This window comes from Gouania willdenowi, chromosome 22, assembly GCF_900634775.1.
Source record: "Gouania willdenowi chromosome 22, fGouWil2.1, whole genome shotgun sequence".
In the NCBI taxonomy this organism is placed as follows: Eukaryota; Metazoa; Chordata; class Actinopteri; order Blenniiformes; family Gobiesocidae; genus Gouania; species Gouania willdenowi.
In genome coordinates this window covers 16,800,861-16,828,804 of record NC_041065.1, presented here as the reverse complement: position 1 = coordinate 16,828,804, position 27,944 = coordinate 16,800,861, and the positions used below count along the sequence as shown (strand labels likewise).

The 27,944-nt window shown below is 37.7% G+C and overlaps 4 protein-coding genes across 4 annotated transcripts; all 4 read right to left on the bottom strand.

Annotated features, from left to right (window-relative positions):
- Positions 1 to 774: 774 nt before the first annotated feature.
- LOC114456542 (protein LBH-like) lies at positions 775 to 12,835 on the bottom strand. The gene is made up of 4 exons (XM_028438382.1): positions 12,734 to 12,835; positions 4,211 to 4,280; positions 3,140 to 3,314; positions 775 to 2,496 (listed from the first exon to the last, which is right to left on the bottom strand). Exons 2-4 carry the CDS (start codon positions 4,277 to 4,279, stop codon positions 2,447 to 2,449), a joined length of 294 nt encoding a protein of 97 aa, XP_028294183.1. The 5' UTR covers position 4,280; positions 12,734 to 12,835; the 3' UTR covers positions 775 to 2,446.
- A 2,658-nt stretch (positions 12,836 to 15,493) lies between these two features.
- On the bottom strand, positions 15,494 to 19,365 carry LOC114455946 (neuroblast differentiation-associated protein AHNAK-like). Its single transcript, XM_028437303.1, has one exon. The coding sequence runs from the start codon at positions 18,258 to 18,260 to the stop codon at positions 15,609 to 15,611; it is 2,652 nt and encodes an 883-aa protein (XP_028293104.1). The 5' UTR covers positions 18,261 to 19,365; the 3' UTR covers positions 15,494 to 15,608.
- Positions 18,262 to 19,371, bottom strand: LOC114455948 (protein AHNAK2-like; the record flags this gene model as incomplete). Its single annotated transcript, XM_028437307.1, has 1 exon — positions 18,262 to 19,371. A coding segment is annotated over exon 1 (1,086 nt), but the record flags the coding sequence as incomplete, so codon positions are not given.
- A 2,845-nt stretch (positions 19,372 to 22,216) lies between these two features.
- Positions 22,217 to 27,940, bottom strand: LOC114455945 (neuroblast differentiation-associated protein AHNAK-like). Its single transcript, XM_028437302.1, has one exon. The coding sequence runs from the start codon at positions 25,510 to 25,512 to the stop codon at positions 22,477 to 22,479; it is 3,036 nt and encodes a 1,011-aa protein (XP_028293103.1). The 5' UTR covers positions 25,513 to 27,940; the 3' UTR covers positions 22,217 to 22,476.
- Positions 27,941 to 27,944: the final 4 nt, after the last annotated feature.

Here is a 27,944-nt window from a genome sequence, read left to right as displayed (position 1 = left end):
CACACATGAGCTAAACACTTAATACAGCATTTAGAAACATCGGTCCACATGTTAGTGTGAGCAAATGTTAAGGTAAAGACTTGGACCCAGAGAGGAAACATTTGGGTTGCTAAAAGTCTGCTTTTATGGAGATTGTAAAACGGAAAAAGTCATGAACCAATGATGGATAAAAACTGATGGTAAATGTCACTTCTCTGATAATTTGATTTGCATTGATTCTTCAAAGGCTTGAAACATTTAGATCAGAGTTGGTTGGTTAAAGGGCCCATGTTACGCTAAATTGAATTTTCTGTGCTTTAAACACAATAAAAGTGCTATTAGGGCTTCATACACATGCTCAAAGTGTTTTCTTCATTGATTCCCTCATCGTTAGCGAGAGGGTGATTTGCTCCTTTCTTACTGCAGGGTGAGCCCAAACACCTCGCTCCTATTTGATGACGCGTTCCCACTTTGATGACGAATTTGACGCGGCACTGAGCTGGAGAAGCCGCACCTCCAGGAAGATCTCTAGTGTGATTGACATGTAAACAGACACGCCCCTGAAGGTGAGCATTTCAGCGTATGTATTTTCTATGGTCTATGTATGTACCGGTGAACGCCCCGCCCCCACTCTCTGTCTCGTGTTTATAAAGCAGCATGAGCTCTGCTACGGAGTGGGTGGGAGGAGGGCGGGCCGTCAGTGTCCCGTCCATAGACACGCCCACTCATGAATATGCATAAGTAGGCTGCAAATCAGCCTGTTTGTGTAGAGTTGCTCAGAAAGTGACTTTTCAGAGGCTAAAACTCTGGAAAACAGGCGGGTTTGGGAAAAAAAACCTCAAATACTATGTTTTTGGGGTTCTTAGAACAAATAGAGATGGGTGAAAAATAGCATGACATGGGACCTTTAAGGAACAATCCAGTGTAAAGAGTCAAATCTTTGCACTGAGTCAGGACTCATGGATTCCATGTCTTCCTTAACTCAAATAATATAACTCCTGAACTTCCTGGAAACACTCTGAACTCTAACATTCTGGTTATAGTCTCCAGGAAGCTGACTCCCTGGAAGCAGAAATGAACAAGCAGAAATATGACCTGGGTAGTGGATTCCTTCAGAAACAGTTAGGACCTAAACAATTCACTTTTAGGATCCGGGTACCGGAGTCCCCAAAAACCGTGACAATTCAGTTAGCAGACTTCATTTACCAAAGCCAAAAACTTGACTCAAATGAACTGGATTTTAGATTTCAGATCAAATTTACTCAAATCATTGAAGTGAATCAAATCTATCAGTACTAGTTTAGATCAGGGGTGTCAAACTACTCTTTAACACACAGTTTGATCACAAGTCAGCCAAACCATTACAATCCAGGCTTGTAATGTAAACATGAGTGTGTTTTAGCGTTAATACTGAGCAAACTCCTAAACTCTTATATGATCATTTCTGAAATCTGTCATTTCAAAGTAGTAAAATCATATTGGAAAAGACACAAATGTTCATTAAGAACCAAAGGTAATTTGATGGCAGTAAATGTACTCATTTAATGTACATATCATGATGTCACTACAATTATCTGAATAGGAAATCATCGGGTTTGGTCTAGTTATCTGTGAGTACAGTCTACATTTTAATGTATTTATTGTTGCGTTTGAACATGCAGTTTTAACTATTGTAAAGAATTGTTTGAGTGCTTGCTTGCTGCTGCTTATCTTGGCCACATCTCCCTTGAAATAGAGATTGCTAATGTCAACGGAACATCCCGGTTTGATAATGGTTAAATGAAATCAACTAAAAACAATCGCATTCTCACAAAGTACTTGTCCAAAAATGAAATAGCTTTTCCTATACTCTATACACAGTAATCTGCTCTGCATTCGTTTTCTTCAATGATTCAGACACAAACACAACCTTAAAGGGTGTTTGTGGTGAAACTGAAAGTGTTGTTTGCCATTAATTGGTAGAAAACAAAAGCTAAACTGTTGAATTATTTTGGATGTTAGACACATTTTAATTCAAAAGAGCCTTACTGCATGTGACTTGAGCACTTTACATGTAAACAAATTAATATAAATAACATAGAACACTTACAGCCATAAAACCTTCAGTAACGGATCTCTGGAACTGATTTATTCTACCCAATAATGAATGCCGGTACTCTGTATTTTTCACTTTGAGAATAATTGTCCTTTGGGCCAGATTTGACACGTGAACCTTAGGTTTGACTCAAGTGCTTTATAAAGTCAAGGCACGAAATTGTGATATATTGATTGGAACAATGAGTCATTTTTATCATTTTTCAGCCTGATTGTGTCAGATTGAGCTCTGACTCTCTCTGGTTCCAAGCCCTCGAGCTGTTATTACAAATATGATGTTACTTGCTTTTTCCTCCACACTCCATCACGCTCTTTTCAAATATCCGTTCAACCACATCAGAAAACACTCTACTTCTTTGATAGGAGGAGCATTTCAGTCGGAGCCCTGAAGCTCCTCAGTGCCAACGTCCGGCTGCTCCTCACCTGGAAGGGCAAACAGAGGAAGGATTACCGCGGATCAACTGATCTGACCAAGGGAAGTTGTGTTCAGCACATCTAGTCGATCTTTGGGTCATCCTTTGGGTCACTCCCTAAAGCTCATGACAATAGGTGAGGACTGGAATGCAATGAAGCAGTAAACAAAGAGCTTTGCCTACTGGCTGCCTTGTAAATGAAGGTCAAATAAAAGTTGGGGATCAGAAGTTTGTTAGTAACCACAGAAACCGCAGATAAGTAGCTTAGCCTCCGCTAACTGAGCTGCAGTACTGAGAAGCAACCTCACAGAGACTAACAAAGCTAACAGCTCTGGATGCACAGTTACTGTCTGTGGTTCAGAAAACAGGGTTTAAATGACTTCCCGAAATCCTGTGAACACTGCCTTTTTTTTGACATGTATGAAATAATGAATAGTTGGAGCTTTGTAACAGAGTCACAGATGATCTGCCAGTGTATTACCAAGTCAATGTTGATGAAATGTAAAAAGATAATCATTGGCTTTCAATGGTGAATGTTCTTCTAACAATAATGAAGGGTTTTTTTTTTCTGACTCTGAGTTGAATACAAACTTTGTTTCAATTAAAATCAAAACTAACAGAGGAAACAAATCCAACTTCTGCTTCCTCGTCACCTGCAGTTTGTTCGACTCCAAACTTCCTCTCGGTTTGGGCGTCAGGAGAACCTGCCTCGTCTGGCGGCCAGCGCAGCTCTCCACTCTCCACCTCGCTCCCGTCTGTGGGCTCCACCACGATGGATGGGAGCCTCTTGGACAGCTTGGGATACCTTTCATGGGTCTCCGGATAGATCTGCATGGGGGCTTATGTAAGGTAAACTCAGGCTGAAGATTTAGTTACAGTACCTCATGTGAGAAAGAACAAAAATGCGGTAAAGATGGGATTAGAAAACTTGGAATTTGACCCACAGCCCTAATCGTTCATTCAGGAATGCAGACAATACACTGTGCTACCATTTTAGGAAGCGTCTCAATGATAACTGCTGGAATACAGTCTCTAAGGTCACTATTAAAAAAATATGTTAAGTAATAAAGAAATTTAAGTTTTGGGAATGTTTCATAAATTGAATTTCCCGATAAACTTTGATAAAATAAAATACAATAAAACACATGTACAGACACACCAGCGCATGCTGTCAGTGCACAATTCTGCTTTATTTTAGTTTTATCGCCATTCCCTAATTTGATATTGATAACTGAGATTATAAATATCCCAAAATAATGTCAAAAATGCTTAATAGGGATTAGGCAAAAAATAAACAATACATTCTGCTTCAGAAGTTGCAACAGTACGCTCAAATCTTGCTTGATCATGTGCAACCATCCGGTCTCACAAGATTTCATTTTGCAAGATTTTGCGTTAGAATCTGTTATCACTTCCAAACACTTGCTACACATTTAATTATCTGTTAAATGAAAAAATGTGCGATATTCTTCCAAAACACTTCAAGGTCATATAGCTATTTCCTTTTCATGAAGTTAATTCCATGATTTATGTCCGTTTTTCATTATCACAGCCCTGCAATACTTACCAAAGCAGTCCACACTGACCCCTCAATGGCATCAGCACACATTTTAATTTCATTTTTACACTTCCCTCCTGTGACTCATCAACACCAGCTTCCTCCTACTCAAATAAAACAACTATTGGATGAAACATTCCAAACACTTCCAAACCATGATGGATACAGAGTCCTGATCATCTCCACCACCAAAGTCCTCCGCCCCTGGCTCCATAGAGTTCATCACCTCGGTCATCCTTGAGGAAAACACAAAGAGGGAGGGTACCAACCATTAAAACCCTGTGAACACTGCTTTTGTTTGCCTATAGGAGACTGATGAAAAGAAAACTATAGATAGATTGTCCAGTTTTCACTTTTGCTGCATACTTTCATAACAATGCATACAACATGCAGAGTTTGTGTGAAAAGAAAGATGGACTATTTTCATTTGGAGCACAGGTGACATTCTACAGATGAATTGAAGCCGCAGTCTTGGAGTTATATTTGGACCACTTAGTGATCAATCTGGCCATTGTTGGCTCAAAATGGCCAAATTATGCCATGATCCAAGGCCGAACCAGCAGGCAGTGGCCAATCAGAAAGCTTTATCAATGCATACGGCTGTCAGCTGTGAAGTGATTTACATGCAACAGCTTGTAATTTCCATTCAGGTATACATGAGAATTAGTGGTTCTCCACCTAAAGGGGGGATAGTGGGCATGACGTTCCTGCTGCTTAACAGAAGGTTTTCCTTGCCGCCATGATGAATTCATGTTGGGTGTGGGATACATATGTATGTGTATATACGTATATATGCAAATATACGTGTATATACGTATCCATAAAATGAAGAGTCCGTCCTTAAGACTGCTCTACTGTAAAGTGTCTTGAGATACCATTGGTTATGATTTGGCGCTATACAAATAAAAGATTGATTGATTGAAAAGATTGATTGATTGACGATGATCACAACAAATACTGTAAATATACCGTATAAATATATTGGGTATTTTAAGGCTATAGGTTTGATTAGACTCCAGTCCTGGACTTTCTGAGCGTAGTTTACATGTTCTCCCCAAGAAAGAGTGAGAGAGACTAAATATACAAATTAGAACCAAGCCATCCATGAAGGCACAATCGACATGCAGCTGTTTAACATCTTTCAGGGCTTCTAATGATAATCTGTGCAGCTGCTATTTCATATTCCTTACAAACGGCAAAATTTCATGTCCTTTTTTAAAATGATTTTTATTCTGAGAGGACACGACTTAAACTTACTCAACTGTATACAAATTTGTTTCTAAATACGAACAGCTTTTTCATAAATTCATCTTTTGACCCACTTAATTCCTCTTCAGGGCCGCAAGGGATCTGCTGGTATCAAACTGCAGCTCTCAATGCTCCCTAGGCGGGGCTACGCCCTGGACAGCACACCATTCCATCTCAGCGTAGACGAGCACGCTCAAAGGGAATTGTAATGTTGCCAGTTAACCTAATATTTTAGATGGTGGGAGGTAATAGTAGTACCCAGCGAAAACTCCCATGCAAACATGAAGAGAACATGCAACCTCCACACAAAAAGAACCGGGCTTGAACCCAGGACTTCCTTGCTGTGAGGTAGACATTAAGGTTAACATTATGTGATATTTAGATATAATCTGTTATCGTTTGAACTCTTTATTTGAGGAAATTACTTTTCAGAGAGAATTCTAGACATCTACCAGAAGGCCTGTCATGAGAGCTACTGCTACAAACAAACTCAACTATAGTTTGTCATTTAATTTTAAAATTAATCCCAAGTTTGCTCATGGGCTGCAGCCTGAAGTGTTTTGCTTTTGTTTAATTGATTTTCTCTCTCTCCTCTCATTCCTCAGCCTCTCCAGCAGCTGAACTCTCAGTCTGTCAGACTGACACTGGTTAATTTGTGCTGTCCCTCAGAGTAATTTCACGGTAATTCCAAGCTTGTCTTCTCTTGCTTGTCAGAATATTCATACAGAGAAAGCTATCAGACATGGTTTTCGACTGGTGATTACTTTCAGTGACACTTTACAAATGCGCCCTCATCTATGAAGGACAACTTTTTGTATCTCTCTGAAGATGAATGATAAAAAAATTCCAAAGAATCTTTGTGAGGCTCTTTGATGAAACCTGAGAATGTGGCAAGGGCTGCACGATAAAGTGATTTTTAAACTGTAAACATCCTGATTGACTCCTATCAATCTGGCTTCAGGCGTGACCATTCCACTGAGTCTGCACTCCTGTCAGTCACAGAACCACTGTGACTGGCAAGAACTGCTGGTCAGTCCTCTTTCCTACTGTTGCTGGACCTATCTGCCGCCTTTGACTTTGAAGGATCGTTCTTGCTGTGGTTCAAGTCCTACCTCATAGATAAATCCTTCAGAGTTTCTCAGCGAGGATAGGGGCCTGAATCACATGACTAATCAACAGCGGTACCTCAGGGGTCAGTGCTTGGTCCCCTATTCTTTGCCTTATGCACCACCTTACTTGGTTTCCATGATCTGCTCCCATGGCTTCACCTACCACTGCAATGCTGAAGACACTCAGCTTTTCCTGTCTTTTCCACTGGATGACACAATGGTCTCAGCTCATGTATCAGCGTGTCTGGCTCATATATCAACATAGATGAAGGACTGCAATCTTCAACTTAATACTGTATGTCTCAGACTAAGCTCATCGTCTTCTCAGCTTGTCCCTCTGTTCAACCACAGATCAATGCCCAGTTTGAATTCAATCTACTTGTGCTCACAAAGTCTGACAGAAATCTGGGTGTCATGATTGATCACAGGTTGTCCTTTTAGGTTCATGTGTCCTCAATTTCTTGGTCTTGTCAATATCCCCTCTATAACATCAGAAGTATTAGACCACACCTGACATGTCAGACCACACAACTTCAAACTCCAAAAAGCAGCTTCACGCCTGGTCTCTAACCAGCCCAAAACAGCTCACATTTCTCTTCGCTGATAATTTATTTTCACTGGCTGCCAGTGGAAGCTGCAATCAAGTTCAAAACTCTTCTTCTGGCTTACAAAAAGGTTACAAGAGCGGCTTCTGCCTACCTGGAATCTCTCATCCAGATCTACACTCTGCTACGTTCTGCATGTGAAAGATCCCTGGTGTTCAAAGCCCAGCACAGCTCCAAATATCTAGCTAGATTCCCTTTCTACTTTTAAGGACTCAACTGTTCAGGGAACACTTCAGCACTTGATTTGACCCTTCTCCTCTTTGTCCTTAGGGGCAGAATGAGTCAGATAATCCAAGACCAGCTCTTAGTGAATATTTAGCACCGACAATGTTGAGTGTTGTTGAATGATGTTGAAGTTATTGTTGTTGAATTGTTGAAAAATATAATAAGGTACTTCATCTAGATGGCAGACCTGCAGCCAATCAAACTTGAAGCACTTGTTGCACTTACTGATGGCTCTTCCTCATGTCAAAAGCATCTGCTAAATTAACTTGTAGACTTAATTTTGATTACATACGAGTATGTTTAAAGATTTGTTTAAAGGGATCTTCAAGTCAAATAACAAAAACAGGGAAGCTGAAACTCTATTAATTGCAACCTTTAGAAGCTGCATATGCAATAAAAAGCAGACAAGCCAGAACCTGAAATACAAACACCCCCCACCCCCCCCACCACCGCTCTTACCGGGAGCTCAGTTCTCTTACTGAGAGCTCACTGCTGTTACCGGGAGCTCAGTTCTCTTACTGAGAGCTCACTGCTGTTACCGGGAGCTCAGCGCTCTTACCGGGAGCTCACCGCTGTCGACGCCGCTCACACACAGCTCGGCTCAACACAGTTTACCTGAAGCTGTGACGAGCATTGATACATCATGCACCGCTACTTGGTTAAGACCAGACACTCACCCAACCAAGTAAACCAGTCTAACTTCCTCTGTCAGATCCACCCAAAGTTCCCACAAACACAGTCCTCTACTAAAGCATGCTAAGCTAACCCACCAACACATAAGACTTGGCTAATAGCTAACGCTAACCACTTCATGAAGGGAAGAGACTAGTAAAAAGTAAACTGCTTACTTTCATTAAACCACAAAGGGCCACAGATGTATGGTCAGATCTAACACTATTATGGAAGGATAAAAGCTAACATGTCACACGATGTGTGAAATAAATTTTGGTATAAAAATATCGTCGGTATTCATCCGTCCCAACTTGTGAAACGCAATATCCTCAATTATTTTTTAAGTGTTCACAGACAAAGCTGGCCCCATTAGACAGTAATGTAAATATTGTGATTATTACACCAAAATTTCTCATTAGTAATGCTCTCAGTATATTAATAATTAAATCATCAAGTCTGATCTAGTTTAATTATAAAAATTCAGAAAAATATTTATCAACCATAACTTTGTTACTCAATTATAAGATATAAAATAGACTAGATTCAACAGCAAAAAAAACACTATTTATTTGTCCTAATTTGACTTAAGCCAAATTTAAAAGATTGTAGCAACATAGAACAAATAATTGTACGATTTGTCATCCGATCAGTCGGTTAATTGTTTTCAATAATCGATGACTTGTAAACTAAAATAGTTGTTAGTTGCAGCCTTAGACTCTCCACCATCGCACTAGCATTAAGATGGCAACAAGCAAAAGTAACCAATAAATAATGTAAATACAGTACACTGACTAAAAGGAAATATCTATTATGAAAAATAACTAATAGCTTTCACATTTTTCATGTTGTGTCAATCACTCAAGCTTCTAAGTTCCCTGGTTTTACCCCTTGGCCATGTTTTAGTAATTTATTTTACTTTTAAATGTGACCAGCAATAGCTTGTTTCAAAATTCACTAGGATTCAACATAAGTGAAAACAATTGATATTATTTCTTTTAATTGTGTGTGTTTTTTAAAACCGTTTTTTCAAGATTGTGCCTTTTTGTAAGACTCTACGTTTAAGTATTCTTGAAAAATGGCTTATAATAACACATGATAGTCAAAATTTCAAAATTTTTCTCAACTTTTAATTTTTTTTTTTTTTTTACAAAAACATGGTGGGCTTCTCTACCACCAGGCTTAGCAAGTTTTCTGGGGGAAACCCTACAAACACTCATTGGATGAAATCTCCGAAATGTTGATGCCCCACATATAAAGGGATATTATGTTTGTTTGAGACTAAAAGTTGATCTCAGACGAATTACAAACAAACAACAAAGTTGTAGTATTCCATATAAAGTGCATGAATGGGATGGGTTGCGTACAACTTTTGGTCATTATGATTCAGCTCCTAATTATGTCTTTGCACTATTTTAGTACATAACCCAACCCTCTACTTGCCTGTTCACTAAAAAAGGCAAATACGAGTTAGTGTTGCGTACAATAGATGCTTCGGTTACATAGTTTGGGTTGAAGAGCAAACCACTCCACACCACAGACTCCTCAAACACCTCAAAAAGCCACACACTAGATGGTTAGCAGTGTTTTTCCAGGCGAGTTATACAGGAGAATGGGGATTTTATTTTAAGGCGATATGGTGCAGTCCTTCCAGGAGATTGGCAGGTATGATAGACATCAACGTCTTCAACAACAGCCTCTGCAAGCTTGATGGTGACAAACAGACCATATATAGGTTAGAGGCTATACAAAATGCCACTTTACATCCAATCAGACTCTTTCAAGCCCCTGATTGCCTGAGCGATGACTCCTGGCCTCTTCCACTGCAGTGATTCGGCCTATTCAGATGTACAATTGCACTTTTATTACCACCAAGGCTTTGTGAGGCTCTTCGGTGAAACCTGGGAATGGTGCTCGTCCTTCATCACCCTCACAGCGCGAACACAGAGCTGTCTTTGTTTCTCCACGGATGCTTGTATTGTTTGGAGGGTCAAACAGAAATGGTTCTGTGGGTTCAGGCCTATTGAGATTTGCATGTGACAAATAGTAGAGTTACTAAGATGATGGGGAGCGAATCAGACGTACGATTTGGAAACAGATGCCAAGCGTGACGCTACAGTCACGACTTCTTTTTCCACCTCCCTTGCAGATTAGCAACTCAGTAGAGACATTAAATGTATAAATGTTTTCATTTTGGAAGCAAAAACATCATCAAGACAAGTATAAAGCTCTAGTTTTTGCACAGTTACAACCTGAATGTGGTGAGTTAGTGATAGCCCGGACATTCTTGTAAAAACCTACAAATATGCTATGTGACGACAACTACCAAGAATAACAGTATTTATCAACAGTACAGCACATATATTTAACAATGTCTTGTGGCACAGCAAGGTACTGTATTAGAACTTTATTGTGCTATCTGTTGTCTATTGACTTGACTTGTATTTAGATTATTCTATAATCTCTCATAGAACGCTAGTGTGCCACGATCCAGTGGATGAAGGTTACTAGGCCAACTAATAGCATCTTTGATGGTGAAAACTTTCAAAAACCTCAAACTTAACTCTATGTCTACAAGTGGTATAATTTCTTATGGAAAAGGACAATAAAGTCAGTTGTTTGCACAAAATGATTGAGTTAGCATCACGATATTTATTTCCCTTTTTGTTGTGTTGCTATATGTGCTACATGCTACATTCAATCAGAAGGTTAGTTAGAACAGAACTATTGAAGTACATTTTTCATTCGGGCCAAATTTTAAAACAAATAACTTGAGTTGGGGATAAACTTGATTCATAGACGTTAGGCCAAATTTCTAACCAGCGCTAATGTTTACTCTGAAATACAATCAAAAGACACAGTTGAAAAATCTTTCACAATATTAATGAAGAAGTCCTAACAAGATTTAATTTATTATTTTAAAAAAAAAGGTATGATGGATCATTAGTTACTAACATGTGTTGCGTTCAACAACTGTTGGGATTTCTGGCAACCCCTGCTAGTTGAATAATCTTTTCTTAAAATAAAATTGCTTCTCCATTTTCTGTTTATTCAAAACAGAAACACTCCACTAAGGTTTTGTCCTCTTCAGTTCAGAAAGTTTCCCATTCTCCTGCAACTAAATCTGAGCCAAAGACACGACCACGTTCTCAGGCGAAGGTTCCCCGAATGAGTCCTGAGTTTAAAAGTCTACGGACGAGACTTTGAATAGTAATGCTCTTGTTTAAATAATTCAGTTGGTAAATGCAATTCCTTTGGAAGTGTGAAGTTGATGTTTCCCTGCACTATACTGTATATCAACTGCAGAATGTTACTAAGGTAACATGATGCCACGATGGAAAACCAGACGGTTACAGGGAGTCATATCCTGCATTATAAATGAGCATCCCATCCTTATGGTGAGCGGTCCTTTTGAACACAAGTTTTAAGTCCCAAAAGTCTCATTTGATTGTTTTTATACTTCAGTGCATTCTTTATGCTGGAATGTATGTTATGCGATGTGGCCAATAGGTGGCAGAACAGGATCAGAGGATTGTGGCTTGAGGGAGCCAATGAATTAACGAATACCATAGTGACTGTTGAGGAGATATAAATAAATACAAAAGTAAAGACAAGTTCTACACAAGTAAAGACACGTTTTAAAAGCGTCAACTTGCATGCACATTTTGTATTTGTTAATGCAAATTTGTGGCACAAAGATATTAGCATGCACTGCCCCCCTGGTAACTGGTGGTATTGCACCTGTTATTTATCTGTAATCTATGTTTCGCCTGGAAATAAAATGGGGTTGCCTGAAAAGTTTAATAATAATGTAATGAAATAACATTTTTAAATTGTATTTATTTTTCATTTTTATTTATCTAATTGGGATAACTATATATATATAAAAAAAACATACATAATATCACAGAAATAGATATACAGTGCAGGAAGAGGCAGAAAGATCAAAGAACTTAAATAATTATAATTCTTCAAAATAAAACACCATAAATCTAGTTCAAATAAAATATATTATGAAATATATGTGAGCTGGCACATATTGTATTATCTTTGTGCACTAATCCTTACAACACAGTATAGCAAACATGATCAAAGAACTAATTTTAGAGAAAAAAAAATCTCTGGGATCGCCAGAAATGGTTGAAATAATCACAGATAAGTCTGTGTGTGTAGTGGAGTAAAATTGGCCTTTAAATCTTACACCAGCTTTGTTGAGTGAGATGTGCATAAACACGAGCTGAATGACATAATGTGTAAATTTCTTTATAGAATGATAATGTTTTTAAACTGTATACTAATAAAAAACTACAATTTTACACACTAAACAAGTCGACTTTCTTCAAAAGTTTAGAACAGATTACACTACTGGATTTTTGCCATTGACTGAAGTAAAAATTGACTTTAAACTGATTTGTTTGTTTTGAGTTGTTTTAATGCAGTTTCATTCAGTCATTTCAGAATTTAAAAACCAGAAATCCATCTTAAACTTTCTCTTGGACACAAAACCTAATGCCAGTCAGATAAATTCAAAGTGAGCCTCTGATCATTTCTTGCATGTCACACAACAGGTAGGCAGCAGGTACTATTATTAGACTAAAATAACTGAATATTAAAGCACAGCTTCTGAAACACCTACACACACAAACCTTGAACAGATGAAGAACTCACTGGGAGCAGGTTTGTTGGCTCTCCTCTAAGATGAATTATAAAGACTCACTAAATATGTAGTTTAGTGGCTTTTAAATAAAATTAAAGTTGTTTCTAGTAAAATGAGAACAATTGAAATGTTAATAGTTATGTAATTATTGATAGAGGCAGATGTGAGCTACTTACCTGTCTGTGTGATCCAGTGTCTCAGAGTAGGAAGATGTTCCTTCTCCTCTGCTTCATCACACTGATACTGATACTGATGCTGCTGTTGCTCCAGTCAAGTTTCCACTCTGAGCATGCGCAGTGGGTAGACAAGTGCTGCTTTCAGGCACAGTAGGACATTTAAGACTGCCTTAGCAGAGTTCATATATGTATATATTGGTTTTTTTTAACACCTTCCTACAGGAAAATTATGTTTTTTAAACGGATAAATAAATTTTAAAAATAAAAAAATCCACCTTGATAAACATATCAATAATGATTGTATTTATGTGTTTAAAATAGTTATTCATGGTCTGACATCTTTTCACTAATACATAAATAACCAAACTGTATCGTGTGGCATGCAAATTTATATGGTGTAATTCGGTGACAGGACAAATTTCCTTCACCCCTTATTAGAAAAATGGAAGAAATATCAGTCTCATATAAATATTGAATAATGACACTATTTTTTAACAAACATTTTATTACAATCAAGTTGAGAGTTATGGTACAGGGTAGGTGTTGGCACTTGATAAATAGAACAAATTCAAACTGGGAAAAGGGGTTGATTTTGCCATTGATTTGTGTATATCATTGCTTTTCTTGTATGTTGTTAATATGTGTCTGTGTGCTCGTCTGAACCCTCTCCTTTCATAAAATGTTAAATGTGAGACACTGTTTTGGTCATTTTGGATATTGAACTTAACTTTTTATGAACTTTTCCAAGACGTGTGCCACAACTTTTGGGCGTGCACGTCTACTTTTGCTAATACCTGGACCTTTGATTATCAACTGAATCATTTGTATGATTAAAATAGATGACAAAAATATAATAGACATGGAATGTATGATTTTACAGTTCTTTGTTCATAGACTGTATTATAATCACCTTTTTCATTTCTTGTAAAGATGATCTTTAGACTATATTTGTTTGTAACTTTGAAATCGAGGGAAAATGTATCAGTTTTTATTGGATTTAGATTTAGGTTAATCTCTGTCACTAGCTAATAATACATTAATACAAGTCCTAGTAGTTTTATATTCTTTTATAAGCCAAATTGTCAGAAAAACACTAATAGATGAATTTAATTCTTACTTGCAAACATACAACATAGATATGTTGATTACGCTGACACCTGTGAACTGATTAAAACTAAATATTGATATCCTTGATGGTAAAATATTTTTCTTTGTTTTCTTTCAAATGAACAGTAACAAGTACACATGTTATATTCTTGCTGAAAACTGAATAGAAGTAGTGTCAGTGAAAATATTTTTTAAGCAATGGCTCCACCTAGTGTACAATTCGATGCATTTAAGGCTTTTTTTTTTTTTTTTTTTTTTTTTTAAAGAGTTTCCCAAGGAGTAGTAAGTAAACATTTTGTTTAAAGGACTAACATTGATTGACCTTATCATGGTTCCTGGTGGTGGGATGTGTCAGGCACCAGGTAAGCTTTGTGACAACAAATTGGATGTGTAATTGGAAGGAAAATTGGACAGACATCAGAATTTAAATCAAAGAATATGATAATAGCAACAGAGAATAAAGACCTGAATACAATGTAATTATTTGATAGTGTGCTGTGGGACAACTTTTACTTTACACTGTGTGCCATTACTCATTATGAAAAACCATGATTTATAGCATGTGTTCAATGTATAGGACTATGAGCTATATTCGACCCATAATGGCACCCAATCTAGTTCAAGGCGGAATCATTCCCATAATGAAAAAGCAGGGAATAGGGTTAGGGTTATGCTCTATGCTTCTTTTTTCATTTCAGTTTCAGTTTAAAAAATAATAATAATTTGTAGAGGAAGAATGTGGCTTTTTTATCCTAAGAAGCAGTTTTTAGAGTTCCTGATGTCGGTGTTCCACTTTCAGCAGATGAACGATTCCTGATACAAAACAGGAAAGGTTCAGCTGTGGTTTGAAGAACCCAAAAATCATCTTTGACAACCATCGGCCTTTTATTTTTTAAGTAAAACCTCCTTATGAGATACATGCTTATTACTCCACAAAATGCTTTACGTCCATTATTAAAGGTTTCAGACAGTTTAGCTTGTAATACTCTTTATTTATTTATTACCTTGCAAACACGTGAGTTAAGACCTATCAGATTACAAACTAGGGTGGTGATCAAATAAAACTCCAAAGGTCAATAAAATCTATGTACACAGCCACCTCAGCAGTCTCACTTTTTATAGACATTTAAAGAGAATACACTTCAAGGCGGGTTTATATTGTAGCAAAGGAAGTTCTGATTAGCAAAAGATTAATAGAAAATATAGCTGCAGCAGTAAACTTCCAGTTCAGCTTTGCATCATTTATATTTCTATACATTTCAGCTACAACAGTGATACATATCCATACATTTGTAAGTCATATACTGTTTTACTATATAGTAGGTGCTCTTTATTATTTTTTTTATTTTTTTTTACATTAAATTAAACTATTGTAAACACATTGTTAAATGTCAACAATAACACTTGCAACAGTAAAAAGGAGAATTTTTTTATCTTGGAAATTAAGCATTTGGTCATTTTCAAAAAGGAAAACCAAAATAAAGCCCTTAAACTAGAAGCAAGAAATACAGGTTTAAGCTCTGCTACAACTTTCAGCAACAGCGAACATTTACACTGTTTATTAAATACGTCACATGATCAATTTTTTTTCTTTCTTATGGATTTACAACATGCAACCAAAAATCATCCTCCATATGAACACCTAAGATTTGACCAATTTATGCTACTGGGATCAAACGGCTTTCCCTACCTTCCGTCATGCCTTCTTATTTACTTCGTCAGGGGAAATAGGTCAAATTTGGAGCTTGGTCGATTTAAACACAAGTGGTCACTTTTCTGCTTCATCAAAGAACCTCATTTTTTCAGAATGCACAGAGTCTCTGAGTCGCTGTATGGACGAGGCTGCGTCCGAAGATTCAAACACACGCGTTATCTGTTTGGTAATCACAATAGTTTCTTTACTCTCGCTTCTTTCTTCTGAGGTCTTTGTCAGTAATTGCTTCTCGAACACCATCCTCTTGTTCCTTTCTGAGTCTTCTACTCTCCATGATACGTCTGATGTTTGGGGAAGACCTTCAGCCGACTGGATTTGGACAGCTGTCAAGAGCCTGGCACGCTCTGCCTCTGGGGTTGCTTGTATATTTGATGAAATTACATGTATTCTACTAGATTTCAGCCTGAGTGTGTCCTCTGATGAGGATGAAGCTCCTGACGACAGAATGGTGATTTTCTCAGGCAAGTCGGGCACTTCTGAGAACAGCTCAGTTCTTGCTGTGGAGGAAATGATGTTGCTGATCATCTCCTCATTGCCAGTCACACCAGGAGTTTGATCTGTGTATTTGACAGTTACTTTGGTTGGAGACGATAAGGATGGAACAACAGGCTCACTGGTTACTGTAGAACTTACATCAGCAAAAGCATCAGATGACTCAACAGAACTGATTGGACTGATCTCTTCATCCCCCGTTTCCCCTGGAGGGCTCGTTTCCTTTTGTTGAGTTTTTTCAGTAAGTTTAACAGCTTCTGTTGGAGAGGACAGACTTAACTTGGGGAATCTAAACCATCCAGTTTTCTCTGGACTCTTTTGTGGTTCTACATTTCCATCCAGCTGTTTACTTTCTTCAACTTTTTCTACCTTCGAGACAGGTTGAATCATTTCAACTTCTAATATTTGAACCTTAGCTTTGTCTCCTGAAGATATCAGATCAACGTCGAGCCCATCAAATCCAAGACTTGGAAGTTTAACCTTAGTTCCACTTTTTTCTTGTTTACTCTCTTTCATTTTTATATCTATTGATGGAACTGTGGCATCAACAATTGATGCTTCCGTTATCACTGTAAGCCCTTCTTCAAGAACTGTGGTGTCGGCTTTATTTAATTTAATGTCTCTTTCAACGTCCGGCACCTCAGACTCAACACTCTGGGTTCCAACTCCAAATTTTTGCATTTTGAATGAGGGCAACTTAAATTTTGATGGAGATCGATCTGTGTCATTGGTAGGAAGTTTGATCTCAGGTGATTTTATTTCAGTGGAGGAATCTTTTCGCTCAACATCTGGAACTTCAACCAAAATCTTTGTCTCGGGTAGTTTCATATTGACATCTGTCTTTGGAATGTCATGGTCAGGTCCCTTGTACACAAACTTTGGCAGTTTGAATTTCTTTACCTGTGTATCCACTTTAATTTCACCTTCTGGATAATCAAACTCAACATTAGGTTGTTTACCTTCCACATTTACTCCTTGAAGGGAAACATCAACTTGAGGAAGATCAAAATCAACCTCTGGTGCTTTTATATTTGGCTTTGAAAAGGAAATTTTGGGTAAAGAAAACCTAGGCTTTTTTAATTTAGCATCAAAGTCTGGAGCCGCTCCATCCTCTTTTGAAATACTTCGATTTTCTTTCATATCAAGATTGACTTCTGTTTTAGCCTCTGGTAGAGTTAGGTCTATTTTAGGGGCTTCAAGGGATATCTCAGCCTCAGGTGCTTTAGCACTTGCCTTTGAAAAAGAAAAACTAGGCATTGTCCAACCTGACTTTTTAGATTTGGCATCACCTTCTGGCAATGAAACGGAGGTAGAAGGCCCTTTTACTTCAAACTCAGGAAGTTTGACTTCAACTTGGGCCCCTTCTAGTTGTACATTTGGTCCTTTAATTTCAATATTTTGGTCTATATCAGGTTTTTCTACACTAACTTGTGGTGAGGTAGCACCAAATTTAGGTAATCTGATAGTTGGTAATTTAAAATGTGATGGTGATCCTTCCACATCACTTGTGTGAAGTGCAACGTCAGGAGCCGTAATTTCCATTTCAGCAGAGGGTTTTTTCAGCTCAACATCTGGAAGTTCAACCTCGACTTTAGCCTCTGGTAGTTTGACATCTACATTTTTGTGTGACAGGTCAACATTGGGCCCTTTAAATCCAAGACTTGGAAGTTTAAACTTGCTACCTCTTTTTTCATGTTCAATGTCTTTTGTTTTTGCATCTAGTGATGCAACGTTAGTGTCAAATGTTGGTGCTTCAATGTTTACATTGAGAACTTCTTTGGGAACTGTGATTTCAGTGCCATTTACTTTAATATCTGTGTCCATATCAGGAATCTCTGCTTCTAGACTTTTGGTCCGAACTCCAAATTTTGGTAATTTGAATGTTGGCATCTTAAATCTTGACGGAGATCCATCCAATTCATTTGTGGAAACTTGAATTTCAGGAGATTTTATCTCAGTGGATGTTTTCTTTAGCTCAACATCTGGAAGTTCAACTTCAACTGTTGTCTCTGGTAGTTTTACATCTACATCTGTCTTTGACAGGTCAACTTCAGGTCCTTTAAATCCAAGACTTGGAAGTTTAAACTTCCTGCCTCCTTTTTCATGTTCTGCTCCTTTTGTTTTAATGTGAGTTGATGAAATATTGGTATCAACAATTGGTGTTTCAATGTTCACTGTAAGCAGATCTTCAGGCACTGTGATTTTGGGCTCCATCTACTTTAATTTCTGTGTCCATATCAGTAATCTCTGCTTGAAGACTTTGAGTTCCAACTCCAAATTTTGGCATTTTGAATGTGGGCAACTTAAATCGTGATGATGATCCATCTGTGTCCTTGGTGGAAAGTTTAATTTCAGGAGATTTTATCTCCGTAGAGGTTTTCTTCAGCCCAACATCTGGAAGGTCGACCTCAGCTTTTACCTTGGGTAGTTCCACATCTATACCGGGCTTTGAAAGGTCAAAGTCAGGTCCCTTGTACACAAACTTTGGCAGTTTGAATTTCTTTACCTGGGTATCCACTTTAATTTCACCTTCTGGATAATCAAACTCGACGTTAGGTTGTTTACCTTCCACATTTACTTCTTGTAGGGAAACATCAACTTGAGGAAGATCAAAATCAGCCTCTGGTGCTTTTATATTTGGCTTTGAAAAGGAAATTTTAGGTAAAGAAAATCTAGGCTTTTTAAATTTAGCTTCAAAGTCTGGAGCAGTTCCATCTTCTTTTGAAATACTTAGATCTTCTTTCATATCAAGATTGACTTCTGTTTTGGCCTCTGGTAGAGTTAGGTCTATTTTAGGGGCTTCAAGGGTTATCTCAGCCTCAGGTGCTTTAGCACTTGCCTTTGAAAAAGAAAAACTTGGCATTGTCCACCCTGACTTTTTAGATTTTGCATCACCTTCTGACGATGACACAGAGGTGGAAGGCCCTTTTACTTCAAACTCAGGAAGCTTGACTTCAACTTTGGGCCCTTCTAGTTGTACATCTGCTCCTTTAATTGCAATGTTTTTGTCCATATTAGGTTCTTCTACACTAACCTGTGGTGATGTAGCACCAAATTTAGGTAATTCGAATGTTGGTAATTTAAAATTTGATGGTGATCCTTCAACATCACTTATGTGAAGTGCAACTTCAGGAGCCTTAATGTCCACTTCAGCTGAGGGTTTTTTCAGCTCAACATCTGGAAGTTCAACCTCGACTTCAGCCTTTGGTAGTTTGACATCTACATTTGTGATTGACAGGTCAACATTGGGCCCTTTAAATCCAAGACTTGGAAGTTTAAACTTGCTACCCTCTTTTTTCATGTTCAATGTCTTTTGTTTTTACATCTCGTGATTCAACTTTGGTATCAAATGTTGGTGCTTCAATGTTTACATTGAGAACTTTTTCAGGAACTGTGACATCAGAGACATTGACTTTAATATCTGTGTCCATATCAGGATTCTCAGCTTCAAGACTTTTGGTTCGAACTCCAAATTTTGGCAGTTTGAATGTTGGCATCTTAAATCTTGAAGGAGATCCATCCATATCATCTGTGGAAACTTTAATTTCAGGAGATTTTATCTCAGTGGATGTTTTCTTCAGTTCAACATCGGAAATTCAACTTCAACTTTTGTCTCTGGTAGTTTCACATCTACATCTGTCTTAGACAGGTCAACATCAGGTCCTTTAAATCCAAGACTTGGAAATTTAAACTTCCTGCCTTCTCGTTCATGTTCTTCTCCTTTTGTTTTAATGTCAGTTGATGAAATATTGGGATCAACAAATGGTGTTTCAATTTTCACTGTAAGCACATCTTCAGGCACTGTGATTTGAGCTCCTTCTACTTTAATTTCTGTGTCCATTGCAGGAATCTCTGCTTCAAGACTTTGAGTTTTAACTCCAAATTTTGGCATTTTGAATGTGGGCAACTTAAATCGTGATGGCGATCCATCTGTGTCCTTGGTGGAAAGTATCATTTCAGGAGATTTTACCTCCGTAGAGGTTTTCTTCAGCTCAACATCTGGAAGGTCGATCTTAGCTTTTGCCTCAGGTACTTCCACAGCTATATCGGGCTTTGAAAGGTCAACGTCAGGTCCTTTAAACCCTAGACTTGGCAATGTGAAGATCTTTTCCTGACCATCCACCTGAATCTTACTTTCTGGCTGATTTGACTCAAAATCAAATTGTTTAACTTCCACATTTACTTCTGAAAGAGAAACATCGACTTGAGGAAGATTAACATCAACCTCTGAAGCTTTTATATTTGGCTTTGAAAAGGAAATTTTGGGTAAAGAAAATCTAGGCTTTTAAATTTAGCTTCAAAGTCTGGAGCAGTTCCATCTTCTTTGAAATACTTAGATCATTTGTTAATATCAAGATTGACTTCTGTTTTGGCTGCTGGTAAAGTTAAGTCTGTTTTAGGGGCTTCAAGGATGATCTCAGCCTCAGGTGCTTTAGCACTTGCCTTTGAAAATGAAAAACTAGGCATTGTCCATCCTGGCATTTTAGATTTGGCATGACTTTCTGACAATGAAACGGAGGTGGAAGGTTCTTTTACTTCAAACTCAGGAAGTTTGACTTCAACTTTGGGCCCTTCTAGTTGTACATCTGCTTCTTTAATTTCAATGTTTTTGTCCATATCAGGTTCTTCTACACTAACTTGTGGTGAGGTAGCACCAAATTTAGGTAATCTGAATGTTGGTAATTTAAACTTTGATGGTGATCCTTCAACATCACTTGTGTGAAGTGCAACGTCAGGAGCCTTAATTTCCACTTCAGCAGAGGGTTTTTTCAGCTCAACATCTGGAAGCTCAACCTCGACTTTAGCCTCTGGTAGTTTGACATCTACATTTGTGATTGACAGGTCAACATCGGGCCCTTTAAATCCAAGACTTGGAAGTTTAAACTTGCTACCTCTTTTTTCATGTTCAATGTCTTTGGTTTTTGCATCTATTGATACAACTTTGGTGTCAAATGCTGGAGCTTCAATGTTTACCTTGAGAACTTTTTCAGGAACTGTGATGTCAGAGCCACTGACTTTAATATCTGTGTCCATATCAGGAATCTCTGTTTCTAAACTTTTGGTTCTAACTCCAAATTTTGGTAATTTGAATGTTGGCATCTTAAATCTTGAAGGAGATCCATCCATATCATTTGTGGAAACTTTTATTTCAGCAGATTTTATCTCAGTGGATGTTTTCTTCAGTTCAACATCTGGAAGTTCAACTTCAACTTTCGTCTCTGGTAGTTTCACATCTACATCTGTCTTAGACAGGTCAACATCAGGTCCTTTAAATCCAAGGCTTGGAAGTTTAAACTTCTTGCCTCCTCGTTCATGTTCTCCTTTTGTTTTAATGTCAGTTGATGAAAATATTGGGATCAACAAATGGTGTTTCAATTTTCACTGTAAGCACATCTTCAGGCACTGTGATTTGAGCTCCTTCTACTTTAATTTCTGTGTCCATTGCAGGAATCTCTGCTTCAAGACTTTGAGTTTTAACTCCAAATTTTGGCATTTTGAATGTAGGCAACTTAAATCGCGATGGCGATCCATCTATATCCTTTGTTGAAAGTTTAATTTCAGGAGATGTTATCTCAGTATGGGTTTTTTTCAGCTCTACATCTGGAAGGTCGACCTCAACTTTTGCCTCAGATAGCTCCACATCTAAATCTGGCTTTGGAAAGTCTACATCAGGTCCTTTGAATCCAAGACTTGGAAGTTTGAACTTCTTATCCCGACCATCTACCTGAATCTTACTTTCTGGCTGATTTGACTCAAAATCATGTTGTTTAACTTCCACATTTACTTCTGGAAGAGAAATGTCAATGTTCTGAATATCAACATCAACCTCTGGTGCATTTATATTTGGTTTTGAAAAGGAAATTTTGGGGTAAAGAAAATCTAGGCTTTTTTGATTTAGCCTGAACGTCTGGAGCAGTTCCATCCTCTTTTGAACATTAGATCTTCTTTCATATCAACATTTTACTTCAGTTTTGGCCGCTGGTAGAGTAAAGTCTGTTTTAGGGGCTTCAAGAATTATCTCAGCCTCTGGTGCTTTAGCACTTGCCTTTGAAAATGAAAAACTAGGCATTGGTCCATCCTGGCATTTAGTTTTGGCATCATCTTCTGACAATGAAACGGTGGTGGAAGGCCCTTTTACTTCATACTCAGGAAGTGTGACTTCAACTTTGGCCCCTTCTAGTTGTACATCTGCTCCTTCCTTAATTTCAATGTTTTTGTCCATATCAGATTCTTCTACACTAACTTGTGGTGAGGTAGCACCAAATTTAGGTAATCTGAATGTTGGTAATTTAAACTTTGATGGTGATTCTTCAACATCACTTGTGTGAAGTGCAACTTCAGGAGCCTAATTTCCACTTCAGCTGAGGGTTTTTTTCAGCTCAACATCTGGAAGTTTAACCTCGATTTTTAGCCTCTGGCAGTTTCACATCTACATTTGTTTTTGAAAGGTCAACATCAGGGCTTTTAATCCAAGACTTGGAAGTTTAAACTTGCTACCTCTTTTTTCATGTTCAGTGTCTTTTGTTTTTACATCTATTGATACGTTAGTGTCAAATATTGGTGCTTCAATGTTTACATTGAGAACTTCTTCAGGAACTGTGATTTCAGCACCATGTACTTTAATATCTGTGTCCTTATTGGGAATTTCTGCTTCTAGACTTTTGGTCCGAACTCCAAATTTTGGTAATTTGAATGTTGGCATCTTAAATCTTGAAGGTGAACCATCTGTGTCATTTGTGGAAACTTTAATTTCAGGAGATTTTATCTCAGTTGATGTTTTCCTTAGCTTAACATTTGGAAGTTCAACCTCAACTTTAGCCTCTGGTAGTTTTACCTCTACATCTGTCTGTGAAAGGTCAACATCAGGCTCTTTAAATCCAAGACTTGGAAGTTTAAACTTGCTACTTCTTTTTTCATGTTCAATGTCTTTTGTTTTTGCATCTATTGATACGTTAGTGTCAAATGTTGGTGCTTCAATGTTTACATTGAGAACTTCTTCAGGAACTGTGATTTCAACGCCATTCACTTTAATATCTGTGTCCATATCGGGAATCTCTGCTTCAAGACTTTTGGTCCGAACTCCAAATTTTGGTAATTTGAATGTTGGCATCTTAAATCTTGAAGGTGAACCATCTGTGTCATTTGTGGAAACTTTCATTTCAGGAGATTTTATCTCGGTTGATGTTTTCCTTAGCTCAACATTTGGAAGTTCAACCTCAACTTTAGCCTCTGGTAGTTTTACCTCTACATCTGTCTGTGAAAGGTCAACATCAGGCCCTTTAAATCCAAGACTTGGAAGTTTAAACTTGCTACTTCTTTTTTCATGTTCAATGTCTTTTGTTTTTGCATCTATTGATACAACGTTAGTGTCAAATGTTGGTGCTTCAATGTTTACATCGAGAACGTCTTCAGGAACTGTGATTTCAGCACCATTCACTTTAATATCTGTGTCCATATCGGGAATATCTGCTTCAAGACTTTTGGTCCGAACTCCAAATTTTGGTAATTTGAATGTTGGCATCTTAAATCTTGAAGGTGAACCATCTGTGTCATTTGTGGAAACTTTCATTTCAGGAGATTTTATCTCGGTTGATGTTTTCCTTAGCTCAACATTTGGAAGTTCAACCTCAACTTTAGCCTCTGGTAGTTTTACCTCTACATCTGTCTGTGAAAGGTCAACATCAGGCCCTTTAAATCCAAGACTTGGAAGTTTAAACTTGCTACTTCTTTTTTCATGTTCAATGTCTTTTGTTTTTGCATCTATTGATACAACGTTAGTGTCAAATGTTGGTGCTTCAATGTTTACATCGAGAACGTCTTCAGGAACTGTGATTTCAGCACCATTCACTTTAATATCTGTGTCCATATCGGGAATATCTGCTTCAAGACTTTTGGTCCGAACTCCAAATTTTGGTAATTTGAATGTTGGCATCTTAAATCTTGAAGGTGAACCATCTGTGTCATTTGTGGAAACTTTAATTTCAGGAGACTTTATCTCGGTTGATGTTTTCCTTAGCTCAACATTTGGAAGTTCAACCTCAACTTTAGCCTCTGGTAGTTTTACCTCTACATCTGTCTGTGAAAGGTCAACTTTAGGCCCTTTAAATCCAAGACTTGGAAGTTTAAACTTGCTACCTCTTTTTTCATGTTCAATGTCTTTTGTCTTTGCATCTAATGATACAACTTTGGTGTCAAATGTTGGTGGTTCAATGTTTACATTGAGAGATTCTTCAGGAACTGTGATATCAGCCTCATATACTTTAATATCTGTTTTCATATCAGGATTCTCAACTTCAAGACTTTTGGTTCGAACTCCAATTTTTGGCAATTTGAATGTTGGCATCTTAAATCTTGAAGGAGATCCATCCATATCATCTGTGGAAACTTTAATTTCAGGAGATTTTATCTCAGTGGATGTTTTCTTCAGTTCAACATCTGGAAGTTCAACTTCAACTTTTGTCTCTGGTAGTTTCACATCTACATCTGTCTTAGACAGGTCAACATCAGGTCCTTTAAATCCAAGACTTGGAAGTTTAAACTTCCTGCCTCCTCGTTCATGTTCTTCTCCTTTTGTTTTAATGTCAGTTGATGAAATATTGGGATCAACAATTGGTGTTTCAATTTTCACTGTAAGCACATCTTCAGGCACTGTGATTTGAGCTCCTTCTGCTTTAATTTCTGTGTCCATTGCAGGAATCTCTGCTTCAAGACTTTGAGTTTTAACTCCAAATTTTGGCATTTTGAATGTGGGCAACTTAAATCGTGATGGGGATCCATCTATGTCCTTGGTGGAAAGTTTAATTTCAGGAGATTTTATCTCAGTAGAGGTTTTCTTCAGTTCAACATCTGGAAGGTCGATCTTAACTTTTGCCTCAGGTACTTCCACAGCTATATCGGGCTTTGAAAGGTCAATGTCAGGTCCTTTAAACCCTAGACTTGGCAATGTGAAGATCTTTTCCTGACCATCCACCTGAATCTTACTTTCTGGCTGATTTGACTCAAAATCAGATTGTTTAACTTCCACATTTACTTCTGAAAGAGAAACATCGACTTGAGGAAGATTAACATCAACCTCTGATGCTTTTATATTTGGCTTTGAAAAGGAAATTTTAGGTAAAGAAAATCTAGGCTTTTTAATTTTAGCTTCAGAGTCTGGAGCAGTTCCATCTTCTTTTGAAATACTTAGATCTTTGTTAATATCAAGATTGACTTCAATTTTGGCCTCTGGTAAATTTAAGTCGGTTTTAGGGGCTTCAAGGATTATCTCAGCCTCAGGTGCTTTAGCACTTGCTTTTGAAAATGAAAAACTAGGCATTGTCCACCCTGACTTTTTAGATTTGGCATCACCTTCTGACAGTGAAACAGAGGTGGAAGACCCTTTTACTTCAAACTCAGGAAGCTTGACTTCAACTTTGGCCCCTTCTAGTTGTACATCTGCATCTTTAATTTCAATGTTTTTGTCCATATCAGGTTCTTCTACACTAACTTGTGGGGAGGTAGCACCAAATTTAGGTAATCTGAATGTTGGTAATTTGAACTTTGATGGAGATCCTTCAACATCACTAGTCTGAAGAGCAAATTCAGGAGCTTTAATTTCTACTTCAGCAGAGGGTTTTTCTTCCTCAAAATCTGGAAGTTTAACCTCAACTTTCACCTCTGGTTGTTTCACATCTATATTTGTCTTTGAAAGGTCAACATCAGGCCCTTTAAATCCAAGACTCGGAAGTTTAAACTTGCTACTACTTTGTTCATGTTCAAAGTCTTTTATTTTTGCATCTATTGATAACACCTTGGCGTCACTGGTCGGCTCTTCAACATTTACCTTCAGCACTTCTCCAGGAACTGTTATATCAACTCCATCTAATTGAATATCTTTGCTAATATCAGGTTTTTTGGCTTCAAGACTTTCGGTACAAACTCCAAATTTTGGAATTTTAATGTTGGCATCTTAATTTTAATGGCGACACTGCCTCGAAATCCATGGGTTTTATATTCACATCGACTTTAGTACTGTCCGAGATTTCAGCTTCCACTTTAGCCTCTGGAAGTGTCACATCTACATCTGTCTTTAATTTACCATCTTCCAGCTCCTTAAATCCCAGATGTGGAATTTTAAACTTACTTCCTTGTCTTTCTTTCTCACATCCCTTCATTTTCAAATCAATTGATGGAACATCTGTGTCAACGATAGGTGTTTTGACATCAATTGTAAGAACTTCTGAAGAAACTGTAATGTTAGCTTCATCCTTCTCAGTCACCTCTGCCATGGCACTTGAAGTGTCAATTCCAGATGTTGGTACTTTAATTGTTGGCATCTGAAAATGTAATGCAGATTCTTTTGACTCTTTTGTTTCAACTTTCAACCCTCGAGCTTTATATTCCAACTTAACAGGTTCTTCCTGTTCAGCATCAGAAAGTTTGACTTCCGCCTTGAGCTTTGGTAGTGTCACATCCAAATCCTTTTTTGATGTGCTTAAATCCACTTCCGGGCCTTGGAATCCAAGACTTGGCAGTTTGTAATTATTTTCTTTTACTTCATCTAAACTTTCCTTATTTATTGTACTAATTGGTGGACTTTTAATGTCAAACTGTGGACTAGCTCTCCTTGAGGAGAGATGGTTTGTTGGTCAACTCCAAATTTTGGTAATTGAAATTTTGGAATCTTGAATTTTAAAGCTGATTCCTTTGTTTCCTTTGGAACTACCTTGAACTCAGGAGCCTTAATGTCTTCCTCAGCAGAAGATTTAGTCAGCTCAACATAATCAGGAATATTGGTTGCAGGCTCAGTTTTAAACAAGTCATCCTGTTGCTGTGCATCTGTTTTACTATCTGAGGCCTCTGGAACTTCTGCTTGTAGATCATTTAATTTAACACCAGGGACTTCTCCAAGGTCAACCTTTGGAAGTTTCACTTCAGCTTTTGTCTCAAGTGATGGGACATCTGTATCTTTCTTTGGTAGACTGACCTCTATTTTAGACTCTTTTACCTTTGGCATTGAGAAACCAAGATTTGGCATTTTGAATTTGCTCCCTTTACCTCTTGTTCAGTTTCAGCAGTCTTTATTTTAATTGAAGGTCCAAACAACATTAATGCTGTGTGCTGCAGTGGTAACTGTAGACCTATCCTTTGCGATTTCATTGTCAGCACCATCAACTTTATCATGTTCCTGTCTTCTGATGTTCTTGCAGAAAGTGTCCCAACTTCCAGTTTTGGTAAATTAAATGTGGGAATTTGAAACTTAAATGATGGTCCCTCAGCTTCGTTTTCAACTTTTCCTTCCCTCTGTATTGGTGTGATTGGTCATTTCAGGTTTCTGTTTATCCATCTGATGCTCTGTATCGGAAACCTTACCACATAGAAATTTAATGTCAGTGTAAGGGACATGTGCATGTTTGGCCTTGGCTTCACTGTCAGCTAGTTGGAGAACTCCATCTTTTTGTGTCAGGCTTGTGTCAAGTTTTGGGCTTTTTATTTTCGGTATTTGGATTCCTACCCTTGGTAACTTATACTGAACATCAATTTCCCTTTTAAATTCTAAAGGTTTGATTTCCATTTCTGGCATTTCTACCTTCAAGTTTTCATCTGGAGAAGATTCTACTTGTCTGATAGGGGTACCAGACTCAATGACCTCTGGGAATTTAATCTCAACAGTGGTTTCTGAGAGTGTGGCAACTGCTTCTTTTACTGATCTGTATGATTTCATTTCATATCCTTTGATCTCACCTTTTTCAATTGTAATGTCCTCCTCCCATTCAGACAAAACCCCTTCAGCTTTACTTCTGACATCTGGAATTGAAATTTCAGTTTTTGGATAGGTGACAAGGCCATCATCTTTTATGGTTGGTGTAATTTCAGCAGAGTCAATGAATTCAATGCCTTCAATTTCTGGCATTTTAA